This window comes from Oratosquilla oratoria, chromosome 2 (genome assembly GCF_046742065.1).
Source record: "Oratosquilla oratoria isolate Oo_2021 chromosome 2, ASM4674206v1, whole genome shotgun sequence".
Lineage (NCBI taxonomy): Eukaryota > Metazoa > Arthropoda > Malacostraca > Stomatopoda > Squillidae > Oratosquilla > Oratosquilla oratoria.
In genome coordinates, this window is record NC_134778.1 from 28,451,406 (window position 1) to 28,478,718 (window position 27,313).

At 37.7% G+C, this 27,313-nt stretch overlaps 1 protein-coding gene across 1 annotated transcript in view; it reads left to right on the forward strand.

Annotated features, from left to right (window-relative positions):
• The window catches only part of LOC143035050 (calcineurin-binding protein cabin-1-like), a 134,725-nt gene that overhangs the window by 18,479 nt on the left and 88,933 nt on the right, over positions 1 to 27,313 (forward strand). Inside the window, exon 2 of the mRNA XM_076201524.1 lies at positions 21,972 to 22,125. Within this exon, the coding sequence (XP_076057639.1) occupies positions 21,972 to 22,125 (154 nt within the window). The remainder of the gene's footprint in view (positions 1 to 21,971; positions 22,126 to 27,313) is intronic.

Sequence of the window (27,313 nt, forward strand, 5' to 3'; positions counted from 1 at the left end):
CCCAAACCTTAGGAAACTGGTTGGAAAACTCCTCCCAGTCCCACCAACGGCTCTGTTTACACACACACACATATATATATATATATATATATATATGTATATATATATACTATATACATGTATATATATATATATAATTATATATATATATATATATATATGTTTGAAAGAGAAAGAGGTGATCTGCTGACTATATTTTGAATCATGAAAGGAATGGAAATCCTTGACAAAAAAATATTTACTAAAGAATGACAATGGAAAAACAAGAGCTCATGAAAAACTCAAAAAGGACAACTACAGAAGAGATCGGAAAAAGAATAGCTTCCCACACAGAGTGCTGGGTATATGGAATAACTTAGATAAAGAAACAGTGTGTGCAAATACTACTCAAGATTTTAAGAAAAAACTTGATTCTGAAAGATACAAAGACGGGTCACCACAAGTATAGCTCCCTTCCTGTATAATACAACTAGGTAAAGTCGAGGAGAACCGAAGTGTAAACAGCTGCTCTGGGTTCACTCTGAGTTTCGCTACGGTTAGCGCTTTAACGGATCACCAGGATAAATACCTTGTTGGTATTGCAAAGAGTATCAATATGTATTCGTGGGACCGCCGGGGTTTGTATCCGATCCGGTTCTTAAATGAGTGAATAGTTAATACAAAACTAGAAAATAACAAAGAAGGAAGAATCAATGAGCCAATGAAAAGAGGACTAAACGAATCCAGGATTGAGTTCCCGTTGGGGGTAATACGAAGAAAAAAAAAAACATGCCTGTACAACACCCCCAAAGCGACCAGCAGGTATGTAAGTGATGAATATTTCTCGGGATTTAGGAGGCAAGGGGAAACATTGGAGAAAACCTTGGACACTGAGAGAGATTTCAGAATTAGCAGAGCAATATGAAACAGAGAAATTAACAACTTAGCAGATGAAGTGATCAATTTAAGATTAGACTATGAAGCTCTGCAACTAGAAGTAACCAACCAACGAACAACGAATGAGGTAATACTAAGGGAATTAAATGAACTAAAATGTGAACTAAGTGCAATAAAAAGAAGAAACGAAAGAAAGCAAAATGAGGTTTAGACTGCAAATGATGATCTGAAAAAAGAGGTAAAAGAACAATTTAAAGTAGTAACGGAAAAAATGGAAGAATCAATCAAAGAGACTGACCTAAACAAAATGAAGAACCAGTGGAAAAAGGAATGCGAAAGTCAAAAACTATCATTCACAGAAATAGTACAGTAGCAGGTAAAAGAGAATGCAAAGGAAACAGTCATCAAGGTAAACAAAGAGAAGGAAAATTTGGTGAGAGACACAGTAGACAAAAAGAAATGTATTGTGGTTTATGGTATAAATGAAAAACACAATGTACACAAATACCAAAGGGTAAAGGAAGAGAAATTATGAAGGAGATTCTAAAAGCGGTCCAATAAGAAGGTCAAAGTCTAGATACAGAAATCGACGACATACACAGAATGGGTACATACTCAAAAGATAAGAATCACAGACCAATGAAAATCAAACTAAGAACACGAATGATAGCAAACTAGGAAAACTAGCAAACAGTGAAAAATGCAAAAATGTTTGGATAAAAAAGGAAATGAATCCCAAGAAATTAGAGAAAAATAGAGAACTGAGAAGTGAGGCTAAAGAAAAAAACAAGAAAAGAACAGATGGAAAAAAGAACAATTGAGACTGAGAAAATGGTACACCAGAAAAATGGAAACTTAAACCAAAAAAGAGAAGAGAAGAAAAAATTAAAAGTGGCATATACAAATATGGACGGGATGATAACAGGATTAAACGAATTGAATGACTACCTACCAATAGAGAAACCTGACATAATGGGAATTGCAGAGACAAAACTGAAAGGACAGACAAACAGGGGGAGGAGTCATGATATTGACTAGAAAGAACCTAAATGTAATAAAGGCAACAGAAGGAAAAGATAATGTGGAATTAATCACAGTTAAGGTCGAAAACAGCAATATGAAAAGTAGAAGGTTTATAGTTGTTTATGTGCCACCAAAAACTAAGACCTGGACTGACAGCGAACACTCAAAATTACTAGAAGATACAAAGAATGAATTAATCGAGACACTGAAATACGGAGAAAATATAGTAATTATGGGTGACTTTAACGCAAAGGAAATAAATTGGGAAGAATTGAGTATGGGAGGTGGAGACGAACTCTGGGGAAATGTCCTACTGGATATGACCATAGATTACACATTAACGCAATGGGTTAATGAAAATACTAGATTTAGACAAAACGAAGAACCATCGAGACTAGATTTGTTATTCACCTCTGAACCAGAAAAAGTAGAGGAAATGAATTATAAAACACCAGTTGGGAAGAGTGACCACATACTAATAGAGATTAACTTAAGGAACAAAATGCGGAAAGAAGGAAAGCGAAATATAGAGAAGGAAGACTGATGTATAACAAAACTGATTTTGTAAAACTTAAGAATTTTTTCCAAAATGCCTGTTGGGAAAAATTTGCAAATGATAAAAAAAAAAAAAAAGATGGAAGAGAAATGGAGCATTTTCAAAAAATTTATAAGAAGGGAACAGACAAATATGTGCCTAAGCAGAAACAGAAAAGGGAGTACATAAAGTGCAGGTACATAAAGTACATAAAGTGCAGGGTAGCGATGCTAAAGACAAAAGAGACAAAGCTTGGAAAAGATGGAAAAGGGACAAAAAAAGAGACTAAATGGCAAATATACATTAAACTGAAAAATGAATACGTAGACATAAGAAGAGAGGAAAAAAAAAAACTATGAAAAAGATGTAATAGCTAAATGCAAAGAACAACCTAAACCGGGGGTCGGCAACCCGCTGCTCTAGAGCCGCATGCAGCTCTTTAGCGCTGCCCTAGTGGCTCCCTGGAGCTTTTTCAAAAATGTTTGAAAATGGAAAAAGATGGGGGAGGGAAATATATTTTTTGTTTTAATATGGTTTCTGTAGGACAAACATGACACAAACATTCTTAACGTTTTCCAATGCTGTAGAAATGTGTAGAATAAATATTAAATTTCAACATTTCTGTCAACGAAGATTTGCGTCATAGCCTGCGACATGTAGTGAACAACACATTTCATTTAGCTTTTTTTTTTTCTCATATTATCCATGTTTTGATTGTTTAAATAAACATTTAATCATGAAGGCTCATTATGTATTTGTAGCCAACTTAGTCATTTTGATAGTAGGCTAATATAGTTAATATAGATACAGCATGTGTTGCCTTCATTATAAGGCTTATATAAGGCTTTTAATTTTTTGCGGCTCCAGACATATTTATTTTTTGTTTTTTTTGTCCAATATGGCTCTTTCAACATTTTGGGTTGCCGATCCCTGACCTAAACTGTTCTACAGATATGTAAATGACAAACTAAAAGACAAACACGAAATAATAAAAATGCGTGAAGGAAGTCAAGAATACACAGAAGATGTAGAAATGGCCGAAGTAATGACCAGACACTTTAAGTCTGTTTTTACAATTGAAAGCTCATAATTGTGGGATGATAGTCACCAGGAAGGATCCCCAAAAATGGAAGACCCCTCTGCCCTGTGAGCAGGTGGCAGTCCTGGAGGGGCTTGTGCATAGTGATGAAGGTATGGGCTATGGCAGGGGGGAGAGTTTTCCTCCCTGGCAGATTCAATCATGCTGCACAGACCATACTGGAGCTGTCAGACCAAGACTCACAGACTGGAGTGTAAGTAACTGGTAAACGACCCCCACCCCTCTTTCTTTTGATGGCTCGTTTATCCCTACCCTTCTTAGTTACTGCACTCTTTCTTCTCTTTCTGAACAGGCTATTATCACGGGATAGGCTCTCTGGAAAGCTCCAGATTGCCTTCCCTGAGAAGCCCCCTCAACTTTCTCTTGCTCCTTCTTAAGGTAGTTCTAAGTTCCCGATTTCTCTCTGACCTGTGTGCTGGTATCTGAGTTGGTGGGGCCCCACCTGGCGACAGGTTCCACCGGCGAGGGCTCGCAAGGTTCGGTGGTCAGTGGATGCTCATGAGAAGGAGGACTCCTGAGCTTGATACCGTTCTCCCTTCCAGTACAAGTAAAAGGGTGGCTACGCTGGCCTCATACTATATGGGACAAAACTACCAAGGACAAACGGGTTGTCAAAGCCAAAAAACTCGATGCCGAGGCCCTTTACCTGTAAATAGCCATTTGTGGACCCTTTTCTGGCTCTGCAGGGACTTTCCTTAAGTGACAGGGGCGCCAGGCACCTGCAGTATCTCTTTCCACGCACTTCAAACCTCCTGTTGCTTATGGTGTGGCCCTACAACTTACCGAAAGTGCTCTTTAAGTAGTAGGCTATACCATAAAACTTTGATTCCATCCAATTATGGATGAATCATCCACCCAGGTTTTGGAGGCCCCTCCTCCTCCAAAACCCATTGACCAGGAGGGAACCGATGCTGACCCTTCCGCCGTTTCAAATCCCGATTTGGATAATTCTCACTCTTTGTGTCCTTCAAAGGAGACTATAACTCCTAATGAAGGACAGCATTATAATTCCACTAGTAAAGATAATGTGGTAAAAGTTACTGCTGAGTTGGGTTCTCCCTCCTCCAGAGCTTTGGAAATCAAGAATGTGAAAAACCTGACTGTGGTCCATATCCTCCAGCTTCCTAAGTCCTGTAACTATGAGATTCTTATGAAGTGCTTTGGTTGCTATGGTAAATGACAGAAATCCATATGTGTTATGATGAACCTGGAAATTCTTGGGAAGCCTGGATGTCATATACTAGCCACAATGCTGCTCTGAAAGCTAGTAGCAATATTCCTAATTTGAAGGTTTGTGGAGCAGGCATCACTGGGGCTTTATGTGCCAGTGCCCCTAATGCCCTAGATGTTTATGTACCTTCTTTGTATGCTCCTTCTGGGAAGGAAAATGGCTTAAATACTTCCCACAAGGAGAGACTACCAAGTCCTCCAATGTGGTTGGTGGCCACTGCCCGGGAAGAAAACTATAATTACTTTAAGGTCTGTAAATATTTGAAGAGGAAAGTTGGTGGAATTTGTAGTGGTGATATCACCAGATTTGGCAAGAACAAAGTTCTAGTACATGCAAAGTCCAAAACTCAGTCTTATTTGCTGAGTCACTTGAAAGCTGAAAGTGGTGAGATGCTGAAGGAAATTAAGCCACACATAGACTTCAGCTACGGTAGAGGTGTCATATATGACAAAGACCTATATGATTTTGAAGAGGAAGAGATTCTGGACATGTGCCCTGATGACATCTTCCATATCCGGAAACTACGGGGCACCAAAATGATTGTACTAACCTTTACTAGCCCTGACCTGCCTACGCATATCATAATTGAAAATGAAAAGATTGCTGTGCGCCCTTTTAAGCGAAAGCCATTACAATGTTTCAAATGCTTTAAATTTGGCCATACGTCGACTGCTTGCAGTGGAGAGCAGCTGTGTGCTATATGCTCCTACCCCATTCATGGTGAATGCACAACACCACCCAAGTGTGTGAATTGCGGCCAGGGTCACCAGGCCCGTGACAGGACTTGTCATTCCTATAAGGATGAAGAAGCAGCACTTCAAAAATCCAAAGCAGAGCATATCGATATCCAGTATGCAAAGAAGCTTCTAGGCCAAACTAGAACATATGCCCAGGTCACAAAGAGAAGAGCTACTGTCTCTAAGGTGCCTCAGCCTTCCGCTTCACACAATAAAACCCCTGAGGTAACAGATACCCAACTGAAGCAGACTTCGACCGTTGCTGAGGTAGCACCTCCCAGCTCCCCCACCCCTCCTTCCCAGGAGTTAACTCAGGCATCATCTCTGCCCATTATTGAGGGCTCAGAGGACACTCCCTCACCAGCGAATGTGCATTCGCGAGATGATGCGCGGCCAGCAAAGGGTGTTGCGGCGGAGAGATCCCCAACACGTGGTAAGAAAAGGGGAGAAACATCCCCTACCCCTCCCTCTCCTACCCTGAGCATCCCTGCCTCAAACAAATATAAGGTGCTTTCATCAGATGCTACTGGTCCTCAAAAAACTAATACATCGACAGCAAACGCATCAAAGAAGATCAAGATTGAGGGCCACAATCCTAGCCGTATAAACTCCTCTCAGGGCAATTCAAAGAATGAGAGATCTAGAGGTGGAAAGCCTCCAGCTGGAATTGCTGGCAGGTCTACCATCTCTAGACAAAACACTGATCAGGCAGAAAAGAAAAAGTCTCTTAAAGTCGGAAGTGGAAAGCTCCCTAAATAAAAATGTCCATCTTACAGTGGAACTGCCGAGGTCTCAACATTAGCTCTGAACACATCCGAACACTGTTTAGAGACTACAACACCATGATTTTGTGCCTTCAAGAAACAAAACTAGGAGATACAAGTTATAATCCTGGACTCAATTATAATTTTCATAGATCACCCCCTATTATTGATGAGAGGGCACAGGGTGGCACTGCTTTCATAATTCACAAGTCTATCAGATTTTCTACAATCCAACTCAGTACAGACCTTCAAGCCTGTGCTGTACAGGTTCACTTTGAGAGAAAGATCACTTTGTGCTCCCTTTATTTAGACCCTAAACTTGAAGACCACCTTTTCGATGGCCATAGGTGAAATAGACAGCTGGATGTCTCAGATATCCAAGACTTAGTGAACCAGCTCCCTCCACCATTTATTTTAATGGGTGACTTCAATGCCAAGCACACCTTATGAGGTGACATACACTGTGATAGATGGGGTTACATCATTGAGCAACTACTTGATGCCAAAAATGATTTAGTGCTGCTGAACGATGGCTCTCCCACTCGATATGATATTTTTCATAACACCACCTCAGCCATCGACTTAACTATAAGCACAGCATCCCTCCGGTTAGAGTACAATTGGGCTGTTGATAGAGATCTGCATGGCATTGACCTCTGGCCAATACTACTTCAATATGTTAAAAGTATCCCATCACCCTGCCTGCCAAAATGGAAGATCAAGGAGGCTGATTGGAAAGAGTTCGCTAAATCATCAGCCATCAATGAATTGCACACCAATTTTCTATCCCCTGTTGCTGCTTATGCCCACTTTTCACAGACCATCACAGATTCTGCGCAACAAACCATCCCCAAAAATGCTGGCCTACCCAGGTGCCCTGTAGTCCCTTGGTGGAATAAACAGTGTGAGGTTGCTAGGAAAATTACCAGGACATGCCTTCGTAGATTGCTCAGGTCACCATGTGAGGCAAACTGACTTGCTTATTCTAGAGCCCGTGCGAGACAGAAGAAAATATTTAAAGAAGTCAAGTGTGAATCCTGGAAGAAATATGTTTCGGAATTAACCATCGCTACCCCTACGAGTCAGATTTGGAATAAAATCCGTAAATTACAAGGTAAATTTGTACCGACTGCCTTGCCCGTTTTAGAATCTAACGGTACTCAAGTTTGTGACCCGAAGAGGGTTGCTGAAATCTTGGGTGCCCACTTTGCTAGTGTTTCAAGTGCAGCTAATTATGCTCCTGAATTTCAAATACATCGTGACTCGGCAACAGTTCTCCCTCTGCCTTCAAACAATACAGAGTCCTTTAATCTACCTTTCACCTTCGATGAAATGAAACATGCTTTATCAAGCTCAGCCCTCACTTCCCCTGGCGATGATGACATTAGATATGAGATGATTGTCAACCTTCCCCAGTGTTCACAGCTGTTCCTGCTTACAGTATATAACGATTTTTGGACCACACACTCTTCACCTGATACCTGGGATCTGTCGGTACTAATCCCGTCATAAGCCAGGGAAAAACCCAGAACTTCCAGGAAGCTATAGACCAATTGCCCTCACTAGCTGTCTTTGTAAACTCTTTGAGAGAATGGTTAATAACAGACTTGTCTGGTATCTAGAATCCAGAGAGTTACTGTCAAACAGGCAGTTTGGATTCCGGAAGAATCACAGCACACTTGACCCTTTGCTAATACTCTCAAGAGAAATCCAAAATGCCTTTGCTAGAAGACATCAAACCATTGGTGTGTTCTTTGATTTAGAGAAGGCCTATGACACAACCTGGCGGGGTGGCATCTTGAAACAGCTAGCATCATGGGGCATTGGAGGCCACATGTTTGCATTTGTACAGAACTTCTTATCAAACCGACGACCAAAGGTCCGAGTTGGATCTGTATTTTCATCATCTTATCTGCAGGAGGAGGGTGTCCCCTAGGGTAGCGTGTTAAGTGTTACCACCGACAGTTCAGGGTACCTTACTTGTTGATGACCATGCTATTTGCTGTAGTGCCCCAACGGCCCTTGAAGCTGGTAGAAAAATACAAGCTACGATAAATGCAGTCACTAAATGGGCTGACAGGAGAGGTTTCAAGTTCTCACCTCAAAAAACTAAGGCCATCAGATTTACAAGGTGTAGGAAGCGAGAAGAGATACCAACTCTGTTTTTGAAGGGAGTCATCCTCCTATATGAGAGTGAGGTGAAGTTCCTTGGTGTGATTTTTGACAAGGGCCTCACATTCGTTACCCATGTTAATGACTTATGCATTAGAGTACGACAGTCCACCAACATTCTGAAAGTTGTCTCACATTATGATTGGGGAGCTGATCATACTATTTTATTGAGGCTCTATAAAACTCTCTGCCTCAGCAAAATAGATTATGCTTGCCAGATATATGGCTCCGCTGCTAGAACCACCCTTGAAAAATTAGATGTGCACAATTTGGGTTTGAGAATCTGCACGGGTGCCTATCGTACCTCCCCTGTGGACAGCCTATATGTGGACTCAGGTGTACCACCTCTTTCCTTATGCAGAGAGGAGCTGGGACTACGATATTTGGCCAAATGTTTGACATCAAAGGATAACTCCAACTTTAAATTTGTTATGAACCCTTATGATATCTCTCCAAATAGGCCCTGTATCCCTAAGCCACTGGAGGTTCGATTGGAGAAGGAATCTAGAGAGATTGGTCTCTATGACTCTACTGTAGCCAAATTAGGCCCAACAAAGTATCCTCCTTGGTGTAAACCCCCTGTGGAGATTTGCATTTGTACCGGTGGTAAACAACACCACGACCCTCAGGCTGTCAAGGCGCAATTCTTAGAACACTCCTCTAAACACAACACTTCTATCTCTGTCTATACCGATGGCTCTAAATCTAAGCAAGGTGTAGGCTCTGCTGCAGTTTTTAACGGAAAAATTATTAAACATAAATTACCCTCTGCTCAAATTTCACTGCAGAAGCTTATGCAATACTCCTGGCAGTGAAAAAGATCTACTACAGTTGCTCAAACAAGCAAAGTTTCATTATCTATACAGATTCCAACAGTGTTTTAGCTTCTCTTCGGCAACTTTTGCCCACTCACCCACTGGTGCAAGAAGTGCAAGATTGGCTGGTCCTCCTGCACTCACGAAAACGTACCAAGGTGAACTTTTGTTGGGTACCTGGTCACACCGGGGTCATGGGGAATGAAACGGCAGATAAACCTTCAAAGTCGGCAGTAGCTGATCTACAGCCGACTACTGCCGTCCATATACCCCATGGCGATCTTAAGGAGATTATACACACTCATATACAAAATAAGTGGCAGCATAGAAGGAGCACCTTAACTGATAACTTGAAGCTAAAAAAGACCCGTCCCTTTATAAAAAAAATGGGAATCATCCAGTTGCCCAAATAGAAGGAACACCATCATCTTGACCAGATTGCGAATCGGACATACACATCTGACGCACAGTTTTTTAATGACAGGTGACGACGAGCGGCAGGTACCATTCTGTCGTACATGTCAGGCTCACATTACTGTACAGCACTTTTTAACGGAGTGCATATGTTTTCAACGTGAGCGACGAGCATGTTCAATCACAGGCAAGTCCATGACGGACTTGCTTGATGATAACTGTGAAGTAGCCCGTGTGGTCAGATTTTTAAAGCTTATCAAGTTTTATCACCTATATTCACTGTATTTTTCAATTTTATTATTATTATTATTATTATTATTATTTTTTTTTTTTATGAAATCTCTGAACTTTTAGCTTTTATCCACCTTTTAGCTTTCATAGCGCTGAATAGCCCTTGATGCTCCAGTGCTTGGCTTTTGAGCCTAAAACTCATAAACCAACCAACCAACCAACCTAAAATGGAAGAAATAATGGTGACACAGAAAGAAATAAGGGACCAAATAAAGAAATAAGGGACCAAATAAAGAAACTCGATGTCAGAAAGTCTAATGGCCCAGACAGAATAGTGAACTGGATACTAAAAGAATGCATAGATGAACTCATGGACAAAATACACAAGATAATTGACTTAAAACTCAAAGAAAGAAAAGTACCACAAGACTGGAAGAATGCTAATATTGTACCAATATATAAGGGAGGAGACAAAGAAAATTCAACAAATTATAGACCAGTATCCCTGACAAGCACAATGGGACCTTTTGCAGTGAGCGATTTGATACCAGACACCTGATTTTGTAATTCTTGCTGTAAAATAAATACTCTTTTGGGCAAGTTTTATTAGCTTACAGAGGTGTATCGTTGTACATTATTGTGTCTGAAATTTAAGTCAATTAATTACATGATTGCAAATGGCATATAGCATTGTTTGAGCCTCTATAATTACAGATTATATTTGTAAAACAGCCTATAATTGTATCAAGCCAAGCAATTTGTCATTTTCTACTGACTTCAATGGACGTATACTGATATAAATTTCATTTGAATGCACCAAGCAATAGGCAAATCCATGTAGTGTATAGAAAATATAATTTTGCATCGAAGACTTAATTTTCCCGGTACGATTACGGTTTGTCTTTCTCTTTTTCTTGAATCTGACATGCAGTCTGCCATGGCACACGTAAAATTAGTCATATTTGTTTGAAAATAGCTCCTAGCAGATCTAAGAGGCTACTGTTTACACAAACGTCAGTCACCTCATACGTCCACCACCACTGTTGTTATCTTTTATCTCTCTGATTATCTTCATATACAGGACGTTACAGTGATATCCATTATTTTTCAACACTCTCAGATAAAATGCACAAACCGAAAGCAACATCCTCTTATTTTTACTGCTCATACTTACTTCAGTAAAAATAATGACCTATTTTTAGTTTTATCTTATAATTAGATAAACAAAGGCTTATCACACACCAGTAAATAAAAATTATAAATTTAAGAGTCATGTTTTTAATTTTGAATATACTTATGCAGCAATTTATGTCGTATTTTTTTAAATATTGGTTTCCAAATTAGCTAAGTCACCCCTTTGCCTCGTGAAATCCGAGACAATTGAAAATTCTAGCTGCGAAAGGTCCCATTGCCAAAATATGCAAAAAAGTTATTAAAAACAAATGGACTAAACACTGAAAAGAACAAAATATTAAACCCCAACCAATTTGGATTTAGAAGTGGAAGATCATGTACTACAGACTTAATATGCTTTTACTAAAGATTACTAGACATAATGCAAGAAAGAGATGGCTGGGCAGTTTGTGCCTTCCTGGACCTACAAAAGGCTTTCAACAAAGTACCACACAAAAAACTATAAAGAAAAATTGAACTAATAGGTGGATTACAAGGAAAATGATTGGAATGGATGGGAGACTTCTTGAAAGGAAGAAAACTGAGTGATACTTAGAGAAAAGAACTCAAAATGGGTAGACATGATAAGTGGAGTACCCCAAGGTGTATTGGCTCCGATAATGTTTGCTATTTATATAAATGACATGAATGAAGGAATTAAATGCTACATAAACTTCTTTGCAGATGATGCAAAACTATTAAAGAAAATGAGTAATGAAGAAGACTGTAAATCTTTTCAGGGAGATCTGGACAAAGTGTGGAACTGGAGTAAAAAGAATGAAAATTTCAACATTAAAAAATGTAGTATAATGGAATTTGGAAAAAGCAAAAATAGAATATCTGGCAAATACAAAATTGGAACAAAAGAAGTTACAAAAGTAAATTCAGAAAGAGACCTAGGAGTGATCATTTCAAATGACATGATACCAGACAAACATGTAAATGAAATAGTTAGAGAAACCTACAACTTAATAAGATCAGTGAAAGTGGCCTTTGACTACATGGACAAGGAGATGGTGAAGAAAATCCTAGTTACACTGATAAGACCAAAATCAGAGTATGCAGCGACACTATGGTCACCCAGTAAAAAAAAAAAAAAAAAAATCAAAGATGACACCAACACTCAGTATGCTGACATATGAACAAAGATTAGAAAAACTGAAAATATTAACTCTGGAGCAAAGAAGAGAAAGAGACGATTTGATATCCATATATAGAATTATGAAAGGGGATGGAAATCCTTGACAGGGATGATCTACTTAAATGGGATAATGGAAATACAAGGGGACTCAAGAAGAAACTTAAGAAGGACATTTATAGAAGCATGGAATAAATTGAAAGAGAAAACAGTGAGTACTAAAACTATACACAACTTTAAGAAAGAACTGGATGCGGAAAGATACAACTGAGGGTCCCTGCAAGCATAGCTCTTCTCCTGCAAAATAAAACTAGGTAAATACACACACAGACAGTCAAATGCTCTGCAAAGTAGTGCTAAATCCAGCTATTTATCAACTGAAAATTGCAGATTTACCGTAATGTAGAAAAGTGATTTAAGTGTAACAAGAATAGAAAAAAGGAAGGGATATGGTTGATAAACCAACTTACGCAGAGACAACCAAGAGAAGATTGGACATGAGTAAGTATGAAACACCTTTGGGAGTAGTTAGGAAGAAAATATGTAACATAGATAACCCCAGATATGAAGACGAATCATTCCATGGAGTCAGAGCAGAAAGAGGTTTCAACCTATAAAACATAATGATGAGCTAAGAAATATTTTAAATGAAAAGGGATATTGTTGAATGGAAAAGAGAACATAACCAATTAGACAAAGAAGTGAGTGAATTGAGGAAGGAAAATGCACTATTAGTTAGGGAATTGGAAGAAATGATAAAGGAACTGGCTAAAGTAAAAAATGATCATGAAAAGATGAAAAATGAAGACAATTAAAAATGAAACTTTGTTGAGGGAAGTTAATAAAAAAATATTAATAGAAGCAGGCAGAGATGGTGAAAATTTTAAAAAATCAAACATGATGGAAATCAAAAAACAAATGAAAGAAGCCAAAGAAAACAAAAAAATAGTATTTAAAGAAAAAGTCAAGGAACAAATGAACAAAAGTTTAAAGGACGCAGTAATAGAAGTAATAAAAGAAAAGAAATTGGGTAAGAGACACAATAGACAAAAAAAAATGTATTGTAATCTATGGTATCCAAAGGGAAAAAGAGGAGAAGAATATAGTTACAGATACACTAAAAGAAATACAGGAGGAGGGCCAAGGTCACGGTAAGGCAATACAAGATATCTATAGAATGGGCAAATATACTGAAGAGAAGAATAGACCTCTTAAAGTAAAACTTAATTCACAGAGAATAGCAGAAGAAATATTAACAAATGTAGGAAAACTAGCAAAAAGTAAAAACTACAAAAATCTAGGGATAAAAAAGGAACTACCATATTTTCCGGCTTAAAATGCGCATCGGGTTATAATGCGCACCCATGCACTTCGTTATCTCAGTACACAGATAGCGCGCACCGATGTATAACGCGCATGCCAGGAAAAGCCACTGGTGGCTAAAGCTCGTGAACTGCATGTATGCGACTCCTGCTTGCGTTGGTCCATTGTTTTGTGGGAAATTTGAGCCATGAAAAGTTTATTGAATACAAAATGTACATGAAAAATTTCGGATTTTTACAGAAAAATTTTAATTTACTATCCTGAGGGAATAATTCATCTTACAAGTTTTTATCACTGTGTACAAGTTTTTATCGCCATGCAGCAACAAACTATGTTTCGGTTCATAAGTGTCTTTACTGAAGTGACGTTTAGTTTAACAAACTCTCGCAAGAGGGTTTTAGTGTAAGCTACATTGGCAATAGAACTGTAAATCTCGGCCCTGATCTAGCAGATTCCGGGTGAGCTAAAACGGCCAACGTTCATGATGTTGGTACCAGTGCTGTTTTACGGATCCCAAATATTTGCATAGACTACGATAATTTATGTTAGTAAAAATAAACTAATGAAATAATGGCGATTAATTACTTAGTATCATGTGAACAAGGTTACATGGAGAAATATTTTTCATTGGCTAGAGCCACCGATGGGAAATCTGTTGATTTGTCACTAAATTAAGTGTCAGTTTAGGCATCAATCAGGACACAACTAAGAAAAAGTCGGAACTACATGTACCGGTACATGACTCATGTTGTGCGTTGGTCCCTTATTACTTTGTAGCTTAAATAGTTTGTAGGAAATATGATCTAAAAAAAGTTTATTGAAAGTAATATACAGAAAAATTTCGGGAATTTTACAGAAAATGTTCATTTTATATCTTGAGGAAATAATTCGTCTTTACCATTTTTTATTTAATACTGAAACAAACTGTTTAGTTTTAGCTTTGAACCTGCAATAACAGTGGTGAAATAGGACAGTCTCTCATCGAGGTGACGTTTAGTTAATATAACTCCCGAAAGAGGGTGTTGTAGTCAGGTGTTTGACACGAGTCTATGAACGGCCGCAACCATACCTAAAGTGAAGCAACAACGCCAACATAAAAATTCAAACTAGGATGCTGTGAACATGGGCAAATATCATGAATATTGATCATGTTTCATGGTGTTTAGGCCTATTTAAACATGAAAAATAAGATTAGATAGATACGTACCTATACCAAATATTTATATAGCCCATGCTGGCGTATTCTTTCATGTCACCATGGCTGTTCTTCTAGTTCTCACGGAATGTCACGGAGAAGTGTGCCGTCCCGACTTTGTGACGGCCAACATCGTCACATTGTTGTGAAAAAAAATTACACACACAGCCGCAGAATTTTTATCGTAGGCCGTAGATAATGCGCACCACCGGATAATGCGCACCCCCCATTTTTAGGCCCTTCCAACGGAAAAAAGTCGTGCACTATACGCCAGAAAATACGGTAAGTGATGAAAAAAAAAAACTTAAAGAGGAAGCTAAGGAACAGAACAAGAAAAGAACAGAAAAAGAAAGGAAGGAGTTTTTTTTTGGAGAGAGATTGACTTGAGGCTGAGGAAATGGTACATAAGAGAAAAGGAAATGCAGGAGAAAGAAGAAAAGGAAAAAAATTAAAGATATATACCAACATAGATGGATTGATATCAGAAATTGATGAATTGAATGACTAGAACAAGAAAAACCAGATATAATGGGGATTGTGGAGACAAAATTAAAAGGATCATTACCACCAAATAGTGTAGGACAAGGAGTATATAATTGTTGGTATAGAAATAGAGAAACAAAGCAGGGTGGAGTGATGTTACGAACCAAGAAAGACCTAAATGTGACAAAAACTAAAAAAAGAGAGAACAATGTGGAATTGATTATGGTAAGAGTTGAGGATAGAGATATGAAAAATAGAAAGTATGCAGTGATTTATGTCCCACCCAAAACTCATGCATGGAATGAAAGTGAACACTCTAAAATGCTGGAAGACACAAGAAAAACACTAAATGAAATACTAAAGAAAGAAGGAAATCTGGTAATTATGGGTGATTTTAACTCAAAAGAAATATGTTGGGAAGAGATGACTGTGAAAGGTGAAGAAGATCACTGGGGAAACATATTACTGGAAATGACCATTGATTACACATTGATGCAATGGGTCAAGGAAAATACCAGATATAGAAATAACAATGAACCCTCAAGATTGGATTTGATATTCACATCAGAACCCAAAATTGTGGATAAAATCAAATAGAAGACACCAATTGGAAAAAGTGATCACATACTAATGGAACTAGAATTAAATGAAGAAGCAAATATAGAAATTAATGAAAAACATAGAAAAGGAATACTAATGTACAACAAAACAGATTTTGAGAAACTTAGAAAATTCTTTTGAGAAGCAATTTGGGAAAAAATTAATAATGACAAAGGTGGAAGAGAAATGGACATTTTGGAAGGAAATTTATAATGGTGTGGATAAGTATGTACCAAGACAAAAACATGAAAGGGTATAAAATCCTGGTATAATAAAAAGTGCAGTGAGGCAAAAGACAGAAAAAGAAAAAAAAAAAAAAAAAAAAAAAAACTGAGATGGAAAATATACACCAAACTAAGAAATGAATATGTAAAATTATGAAGAGAAGAAAAAAGAAATTATGAAAAGGACATAATAGACAAATGTAAAGATCAACCCAAACTATTTTATAGATATGTAAACGGCAAGCTAAAAAATAAACAGGAAATACACAAATTACATCAAGATAATAGAGAATACACAGATATAGATATGGCAGATATGAACAACCATTTCAAATCTGTATTCACCAAAGAAGAAAAAATATATACAAAACTGTGATGAAAGAATTGAAGTAAGATTTCCTCCATTGAAGAAATTAAATATTACTCCGAATGAAATAAGGAATCAGATAATAAAGCTTGACATTAACAAATCACATGGACCAAACAGAGTTGCAAACTGGATAATGAAGGAATGTATAGACGAACTAACAGGAAAAATGTACAAAATAATTGAATGCTCTCTCAAAGGAAAACTACCATGAGACTGGAAAAATGCCAATATTGTGCCAATATATTAAGGGGGAAATAAGGAAGACCCAACAAATTATAGACCGATGTCCCTAGCGAGTACAATAGGTAAAATTTGTGAGAGAATCATCAAAGATAGATGGACAAAATATCTGGAGAAGAATAATATACTGAACCCCAGGCAATTTGGATTCAAACAAGGAAGATCATGTACCACTAATTTAATTTGTTTCTATTCAAGATTGATAGATATATTGCAAGAAAGGGATGGCTTGGCAGACTCTGCATTCCTGGACCTACAAAAGGCATTTGATAAGGTACCACACAGAAAATTACTATATAAACTGGAAACAATAGGAGGCATACATGGAAAACTGTTGAATTGGATGGAGGACTTCCTACATGGAAGAAAAATGAGAGTGGTGCTTAGAGACAAATATTCAAAATGGGAAGAAATGAGTAGTGGCATCCCACAGAGATCAGTACTAGCTCTGATAATGTTTGCTATATATGTAAATGACATGGACGAAGGCATTGGAAGTTACATGAACTGCTTTGTGGATGATGCAATGTTATTAAAGAGAATAAACTCCAAAATAGACTGTGACTCATTGCAGAGGGATCTGAACAAAGTCTCAGAGTGGAGCAAGAGATGGGAGGTAGAATTCAACATCAAGAAGTGCAGTATAATTGAATTTGGAAAAAGCAAGAAGAGAATAACAGGACAATATAAAATTGATGGAAAATAAGTAAAGAAAGTAAATTCTGAAGGAACCTAGGTGTAATCATCACCAAAGACATGTCGCCAGATAAACATATAAATAAAATAGTCAGAGAAACTTATAATTTGTTGAGATCAATAAAGGTGGCCCTTAAATACCTGGATAAGGAAATGATCAAGAAAATATTACAAACACTGATAAGGCCAAAACTGGAATATGCAGCACTGATATGGTCACCCAATACAAAAAAGAATATAAGAAAATTAGAAAGAATATGAAGAGTAACGACAAAGTTGGTCCCAACACTTTCATACCTTACATATGAACAAAGACTGGTCAAACTGGAATTGCCAACTCTAGAATAAAGAAGAGAACAAGGAGACCTAATAACCATGTACAGAATTATGAAAGGAAAAGAATGCCTTCATTGAGAGGACTTGTTAAAGCGGGACAGAGGAAAAACAAGAGGACATGCAATGAAACTCAAAAAGGATAACTACAGAAGAGACCTGAAAAACAACAGCTTCCCACACAGAATGATAGATATATGGAACAAATTGGATGAAGAAATAGTGTGTGCAAACACAATACAAGAATTTAAGAACAAAATTGATCTTGCAAGATACAAAAACGGGTACCATGAGCATAGCTCCTCTTCCTGTATAATACAACTAGGTAAATACACACACCCTGTTATCAGGGCCATAGATTGAAAATAGGCTCTGAATTTAAATTTTTCTCATTATTATATATGCATATATATATAATATATATATATATACACACAAAATATATATATATATATATATATATGTATGTATATATGTATGTATATATATATATATATATATATATATACATATAAAAATATATATATGTATATATATGTGTATATATATATATATATATATATATATATATATATATATACCAGGGGGGGGGGATCCACTTTTTAATTCTATCTTATTTTATTTTATACTCTGGGATATTGGCTGCATGTTATTGTGGGGTTAAAATCTGCTCTATATAGGGTGCCCCTATTGACCAGAGCCACACATAATTTTGTGTGTGATAGAAGATATATCAATTCATAGGGAAATGATCCTACTTTACTATACTGCAACTGTTCCTCTGTTCTGCTGTCCCCCAACACTTAATACTGTCCTGTATCACTTGTCTGAATATACATTTCCTTTTTAACTGAATCCTGTGGTAGGGGAGAAAGAAAACTGTCACTGAGTGTTCCCACTTCAGTCATAAAAGGTGACAAAAATGGGACAGGTGACTAGGCATCCTACTCACTGTAGTCCCAAAGGGGACATTCCTTAAAAAAAATAGAAATAAATAAATAAATATGAGGGTCTGGGAGTTTTCTCCGACTAGAACCCTAAGGTGTCTTTTAATATGCATGGATGTAGTACAGATGAGAGTAAAAGGAAAGAGGCAGTATAATTGTGAGAAGAAAAATTGATGTGTTGGCATTGAATGAAAACTAAGTTGAAAGGGAGGAGTGAGTTTGAGTTTGGGAGTGTAGTTGGGTGTCAGGAGTGAAGAGAGGATGGCTGTACTAGTAAATGAAGAGATAGGTAAGTGTGTGATTTACTGGAAGGAAGTTTCTTCAAGGTTAATGTGGATGAAAGTGAAACTAGGTCTTTTGTAAGTGCATATGGGACTGGTAGTGAGAAGAGTGTAGAGGAAAGGGAGTTTTTTTTTTTTTTTTTTTTTTTGATAGATTTAAATGAGTGCATAGAGGGTTTAGAGAGAAATGTCAATGTTGTGGTATTGGGAGATATCAATGCTAGGGTAGGAGATGAACCAATAAACGGAGTGGTTGAGAAGTGTAGAGTCCCAAGAAAAATTGTAGTGGAGGGTTGATGGTGATGTGTCTAGAGAAATGATGATAGCAAATACAGTGTTTAGGAAGAAAGTCAAGTAAAAGTACACATGGAAGAGGGTTGTGGATGGAAGGGTGGTAGATAGGGCATAAATGGACTATATAGTGGTAACCAGAATAGTAAAAAGAGTTTTAGATATACTTGTTCTTAGAGGAGAGAGTGGGGGAATATCGTTTTTTTTTTTTTTTTTTTTTTTTTTTTTTTTTTTTTTTTTTTTTTTTTTCTTAAGGTAAGTTGGGAGTGGATAGATGGAGAAAGATGAAAAGGACAGAAGGTAGGGAGGTGCTTAGAGTAAGATACTTTAATGAAAAAGAAAAGGAGTACAAGAAAAAACTTAGAGAAAAGAAAGAGGGAGTGAATGATAGAGTAGAACTAGGAGTGGAGGAGGAATGGGGATGTTTCAAGTAGGGAGTCACAATGTGTAAAAAGATGGTGTGTGAAACAAGGTGGACAGGAGGAAATAGAATGAAGGGTAGTGAGTGGAATGATGATAAATCAAAGAAGGTTGTAGAAGAGAAGATGCAAGCATCCCCAGATTGGTTGCAAAATAGGATGAGAGGTACAAAGAGAAAAGAAATAAAGCATAAGATAGAGGATGTAAATGGGAGAGCAGATGTGAAATGGGGTAAGATTATGAAAGAAGATATTGAAAGTAATAAAAAGATGATTTGGAAGGAAATTAAGAGAGGAAGGGAAGTTGAATCAAGTAGAGAAGAAAAGGTAAAAGGTGCAGATGGAGAGATGATAATGGAATAGACTGTAGTAAGAAGATAGGCAGAGTATTTTAGGGAGTTGCTAAGTGTGAAGGAGGATAGGGAAGGAAAGGTAGTTGCAATGGGAAGTGCTAAGAAAATGACTGTGATGAATGAGAAAAATGGAGGAGAAATAAAAAAGGATGAGGTAAAAGCAGTTGTTATTATGAGAGCAAGCAAGGCACCTGGGTTTGATGGGTCTCATGCAGAATGTCTAAAAAAGAGAGGTACAGTTATGGTGGACTGGCTGATGAGGTTGTTTAATGTTTGTCTTAAAGAGGGTTGAGTGTTGGTGGCCTGTATAGTTCTGCTGTACAAGGGAAAAGGGGACAAGTGTGAGTGTAATAGTTTCAGAGGGATCAGTTTGTTGAGAGTAGTTTGGAAAGGCATATGATTTTGATTGAGAGGATTAGGAGAGGAACAGAGGGAGTAATTGGTGAGGAACAGTGTCAGTTTAGGACAGGTAGGAGTTGTGTGTATCAGATTTTTGTGGTAAGGTAGATATGTGAAAAAGGTTTAGGAAAAGGTAAGGATGTTTTTAAGGCTTTTATGGATTTGGAAAAGGCTTATGACAGGGTAGATAGGAAGTCACTGTGGGAGATATTGCAGATATATGGGATAAGGAAGCTTTTAAGAGCAGTCAAAAGTTTTTAAAAGAGTAGTAGAGCTTGTGTTAGAATTAGAAATGGAGAGAGTGAGTGGTTTGTGGTAAAGGCGGGACATCGCCAGGGATGTGTCATGTCACCATGGCTGTTCAATTTATATATGGATAGGGTGGTACGAGAGGTAAATGCAAGGGTAATGGGTCAGAGGTTGGAGATGGTTAAAGAAAATGGAGAAGAATAGGAGATAAGCCAGTTGTTGTTTGTGGATGACACTGCACTTGTAGCAGGATTGTGAAAGTTAGTGACGGAGTTTGGGAAGGTGTCCAAAAGAAGGAAGTTGAAGATAAATGGGGGTAAAAGTAAGGTGATGAGATGTACAAGTGGAGAAAGTGGCAGCAGACTGGAAGTGAGTACTAAGGGAAAGAGATTGGAGTAAGTGGATAATTTTATATACCTGGGTGCAAATGTGGTGGGATAGGGAGGACTGAGGTGGAGGTAGAATGTAGATTGAGAGAAGCAAGTAAATGCCTAGAGGGATTAGAAATTGTAATGAGAAATAGACATATGGGAATGGATGCTAAAAGTTAATTATATGAAGGAGTGATTGTGCCTATAGCACACTATGGGACAGAAACATGGAACATAAGAGAGGAAAAGTTTAAATGTGAGATGAAATGCCTGAGAAGTATGGTAGGGGTTACTAGGCTGGATAGATTTGAAATGAGGAGGTGAGTAGGAGAGCAGGGCTGGAAAGGGAGTTGGAAGATAGGGTTAATGAAAGAGTACTGGGATGGTTTGGGTATATGGAAAGAATGAGTAAAGAAAAATTTGTAAAAGAGGTATGGAAGATGGAGGTGGTGGGAGTGACCAAGGATGAGATGGATGAATGGGATAAAAGGGGCATTGGGTAAGAGGGGAATGTCTGTCGAGGAAAAAAGGAAGACAGAAGATAGGGGTGAATGGAGAATAGTTGTGTATGGATGATGCTGTGATGCATGGAAGGGAGTGGATGGGAAATGAAGAAGTGTGTGTGAATGATATTTTGATGCAGCCCTTAGGGATTTCTCCCCTTTTTTTTTTTTTTTTTTTTTTTCCCCTCTGCATGAGGGTATGGAGAGGGGTCACCGATTAAATGAAATGGCTTTGCCATGGATGTGCTGTGTCTTGCTGCATTGCTTCCGACGGCAGTGGGCGAGATGCAGGGATGACCCATCATCCAGGAGGAGCCAAGAAAAGAGGGAGGGAGGGGTAGTAAATGGGAATGGAGTATATGGGGATAAAATGGGTGGAATGGATTTATGATTTGACTTTGGCTATCTCTCTTTTAAAGAGGCAAAACCCCTTGGTATATGTATGAATGTATTTTATTTTTTCATACATTATTTTTCTAACTTCAGGATGTAATGAAGTGGGGAAGTTTGGCACTTACTGAAAGTGTTGAGACATACAGGAAGACAGAAGGTGAAACCCAGAAAGATGCTTGGACTAATGCTGTTACAAAAATTTTGGACACAATGCACACAGCAGTAATGGACCTCAAAGAAGGCACAAGTAGGTATTAATATAGTTCATGAATGAACTGCCAGCCCTAACCCCCACCCCCATCCATACAAAGGGAGAAATCCCCCTAGTATAGCTATTAGCCGAAATATAGAAGTTGCACATTCTTCTAAAGTTTCCTTTTATTCCAACTGTGGGTTCTTCGTGATTATTATTTACAAATATGCTACAACATTTTGTCTAAGTTATATATATATATATATATTTCTCACCCTCCTCCTGTTAGGCCTGATAAGTCTGTCAGTTGCCACATCTCGTTAGGTCTCTCCATTGTTGATGTTCCTCGTATTTTCTATCCCTCTCAACCTCCTCCAGTGAGGTTCCCCTCTTGTGCAGGGCCTCCTGGATATTTGTTCTCCATCTCATTCTTGGGCGTCCCACAGGTCTTCTTCCTTCTGGTTTCCATAAGTAGTACTTCTTTGGATATCTTTGCTCTTCCATCCGCATAACATGTCCGTACCATCTCAGCTGTCCTCTCTCCACATAGTCCAGTACATTCTCAACCCCCAATGCTTCTCTTATAACTTGATTCCTTATTCGGTCCACCCTTGTACATCTGTAGATAACCCTTAGTGCTCTCATTTCTGCGGCCTGTATTTTACCCCTTGTCCTACTGGTTAATTTCCAGGTCTCACATCCATAACACAGTACTGGTCTTAATATAGTTATATAGATAGTTTTCTTCACTATCCTTGGTATTGCAGGATCCTTAAGAAGTGGGTATAGTGACTGCAGCTCTATATTGTACTTCTTGATTCTTTCATTTATTTCCGAAAGTATATCCCCTCCGCTGTTAAAATCAGCTCCCAGATATTTGAAGTTGTGTACTTTTCTTACTTCTTGGGTATCTATTGTAACTCCTCCATCTCCCGAAATTCTGCTTAGGTTCATGTATTCACATTTTCCCACACTTAACTCCATATATATATATATATATATATATATATATATATACATACATTTTTTTACACACACACACATATATATATATATATATATATATATATATATATATACATACATTTTTTTACACACACATATATATATATATATATATATATATATATATATATAAAAATATATATATACATATATATATAGAGGAGAACCTCGAAAGCCCGGACTCATTGTGGGGGAGGGTGGTCCGGGCAAGCCAAAAGGCCGGTCATCGAAAATATAGGTAATGTATGATATGGCATAGAAACACATAAGAATAATACTCTAACACTGTAATAATAATACTGTAATAATAATGCTATAATACTAATAATTCTGTAATAACTGTAATACAGGCATGTAAATGTACTGTAAATACAGTGTACTGTACTGTATTTTTTATTAAGTACACTGTAAATATCGGAAGGTATGCACGCGGGACAGTGGTGGCGGCCAGGGTTGCCGCGTTTTCTACTCTGCCGTGTAGAATGGGAGTGTTGCCATACCGGGGCATACATTTTTCTCGGGCGTGTGCAGACTTCCATAGCAAGATATAATTGTCAAACTTTAACAAAATGTTGGTTCTAGTTTTTTTATTCTTGAATGTATATAATGCCCTCATGCCCTAACATATTCAGTAAGATATAAAAATGATTTTTTTATATTATTATCGCTAAAAGAAAGCTGAAACTTTAGCGTAGAATTTTTTCTACAAGGTAAAAACGTATCTTTTGGGGTATAATATTTTATAAGTAACACAATTACAAATAAAAGTCATATTTTGATGTACCATTTATTATTTGATAACTAGTTCTATGATTTTTAATCAAAAGTTTGAGTTTTTGAATGTTTTTAACAGCCCACTGATATGTAGAAAATTTTTCCTTATGTCCGTGTGCAGTTGCCACATGCCGCTATTTTACTACGTTTTGGTACAAAATTCTACGAAACGGCAGCCCTGGTGGCGGCTTGACTGGGCCAGGTTTGAGTACACGTGTACGGCTGTCGCTGCCACCTACCGGATAAATAGGGAACTTTGCTTGAAAAGTCCGCCCTTTGTTCATTTCGACCGGTCATACGAGGGTCCAGGCATTCGGGGTCCAGGCTTTTGAGGTTCAACTGTATATAGATATATATATGTATACTGAATACCACAGGGAAAAGAAAAATTCTTGGAATCCGAGCGCTTTCGTGATATTTGTTCACATCTTCAAGGATTACAATAGAATGAATAAATACAGAGTAAGATGAGATATATATACACATGAGAGAGGTTTGACATATGGAAAGGGTACCACTTAAGCTAATTATATCAGGTCAGGTCAAGTCTTGAAGGGTAGGGGTGGGTGACCTTATTCCTTACAGTAATTATCATATATACTCTTAACAATAAATGGGTCAAGTTTGTATAGACCTAAATTGTTATTGAGGAGTTTTTCTTAGTCATGTTTGATGATGCAAGATTCTATAATATTTCTTTCAGTCATGTCTTTACATGATACAATATTTGTTGCATTTTTCCAATTGATCGGATGGTCAAAATCCCTTACATGAGTAAACAAAGCATTAGAATATTGTCCTGTCTTAATGCTATGTTTATGCTGTTTTATTCTTACTTCTAAATCTTTGCTTGTTTGCCCAACATAATACCTACTACAATTGGAACATGGTATCTTATAAACACATTCCTTAAAATTATTTGGGGAGTTTTTATCAGTAGATTGTTAACAGTGGAATTAGAAATAATTCCACTGTTAAAAATCTACTGATAAAAAACTCCCCAAATGATTTTAAGGGATGTGGGTTACTAGGCTAGATAGAGTGAGAAATGAGGAGGTGAGGTGGAGAACAGGGGTGGAAAAGGAGCTGGGAGATAGGGTTGATGAAAGAATATTAGGATGGTTTGGACACATGGAAAGAATGAGTGAAGAAAGACTAGTAAAAGAGGTGTGGAAGGTAGATGTGGAGGGAGTGAACATGAGGGGATGTCCTAGGATGAGGTGGATGGATGGGGTGAAGGGGGCTTTGGGGCAGAGGGGAATGTCTGTTGAGGAAGGATGGGAGAGGACAGAAGACAGGGGTGAATGGAGAATGGTTGTATATGGATGATGTTGTGATTGCATGAGGTGGAATGGGCGGGTGGATGGGGGGTGAGGTAGTATGTGTGAGCAAAATTTGACGCAGCCCGAAGGGATTTCTCCCCGTCCTCTCCTTTTATGCAATGGGGGGATGGAGAGGGGGGGTCACCGATTTAATGAAGCGGCCTTGCTGTGGATGTGCTGTGTCTTGCGACACTGCTTCTGACCCAGGGCAGTGGACAAGGTGCAGGGATGACCCGTCATTCAGGAGGTGCTAAGATAAGAGGGAGGGTGGAGGGGTGTGGAGTGTATTCAGGGATGGAATGGGTGGGAATGATTTTATGCCTTTTTCTTTTTGGCTACCCCCCTTGTAAGGGGGAAAAAGCCTTGGTATATGTATGTATGTATGTATGTGTTTATAAGATACCATGTTAGCAAAGAAACGTTTTCAGTACGCAGTGAGCATTCATCATAGAATTATATTTTTATATTTCCTTGAGATATTACAAAAAGGGACAATTACTTTTGTTTTTCTGGATTTTTCGTGTGTATTTACCTATTTGTATTTTACGGGATGAGAGCTATGCTCGAAGTGACCCATTTTCACATCTCTCCACATTCAGTTTATTCTTGAAATTGTGTATAGTTCTGGCATCTACTGTTTCTCTGTTCAGTTTGTTCCAGACATCGATCACTCTGTGTGGGAATCTGTAACTGTCTTTCTTTAGTTTCTTTTCATGTCCTCTTGTTTCTCTTTTGTCCCATTTAGATAAGTTGTCTCTGTCGAGAACTTCCATCCCTTTCACAATTCTGAAAGTGGTCAACAAATTGCCTCTTTCCCTTCTCTGCTCTAGTGTTGACAGCTGTAATTTCTCCAATCTTTGTTCATATGTCAGATTTGATAGTGTGGGTGCCATTTTTGTCGCTGCTCTTTGGATTCTTTCAAAAGTGTGTATTTACCTAGTTGTATTTTACGGGAAGGGGAGCTATGCCCGTGGTGTCCTGTCTTCATATCTCGTTTTATCTAGACTATTTTTAAATTCGTGTATTGTCCTTGCACACACCACTTTCTCATCTAACTTGTTCCAAACATCTATTACCCTGTGGGGAAAGCTGTTCATTTTTAGGTCTCTTCAATAACTGTCTTGATTTTCTTTCCATGTCCTCTTGTATCTCTACTATCCCATTTTATTAGATCCTCTCTATCAATAGTTTCTATGCCTTTCATGATTCTATAAATAGTTATCAAGTCTCCTCTCTTCTTTGCTCTAATGTTCGTAGCTCAAATTTTGCTAGTCTCTCTTCATATGATAGTTCTGAGAGTGTTGATGCCAATTTCATAATTGCTCTTTGTATTCTTTCAAGTTTTGTTATACATTTTTTTGTACTTGATGACCACGTCGTTGCTGCATATTCCAATCTTGGTCTTATCAAAGTTACCAGTATTTTCTTCACCATTTTTTGTCCAGGTATGTAAATGCCACTTTGATTGTTCTTATTACATTATAAGTTTCTCCAAAAAGTTTGTTTATATGTTTCTCAGGGGACATATTATTCATAATAATGACTCCCAGGTCCTTCTCATTTTCTACTTTTTTAATTTCTTCTTCTCCCAATTTATATGATCCTGTTATTCTTTTTTTGCTTTTTCCAAATTCCATTATACTACACTTCTTAATATTGAATTCCATCTCCCACTTCCTACTCCATTCCCATACTTTATTGAGATCACTCTGTAGCGACTCACTGTGTTTCTACAGTGTTCACTTTTTTCAAAAATTTTGCATCTACTGCAAAGAAGCTCATATAACTTTAAATTCCTTTATCCATATCATTAATATATATATATTATTGGGGCCAGAACGTTCCTTGTGGAACTCCACTAATCACTTCATCCCAATTAGTGTTTGTCTCTTATCACCACTCTCATTTTTCTTTCACGCAAGAAATCTTCCATCCACTTCAGCAGTTTACCCTGTATTCCTCCTGCAGTTTCTAATTTCTCTAGTAATTTTTTATGTGGCACCTTATCAAAAGCTTTTTTCAGGTCTAGAAATGCACAATCAGCCCATCCATCTCTTGTATTACATCTATTCGACTTGAATAGAAACACATTAAGTTTGTGACGCATGATCATCCTTCTCTAAATCCAAATTGCCTTGAAT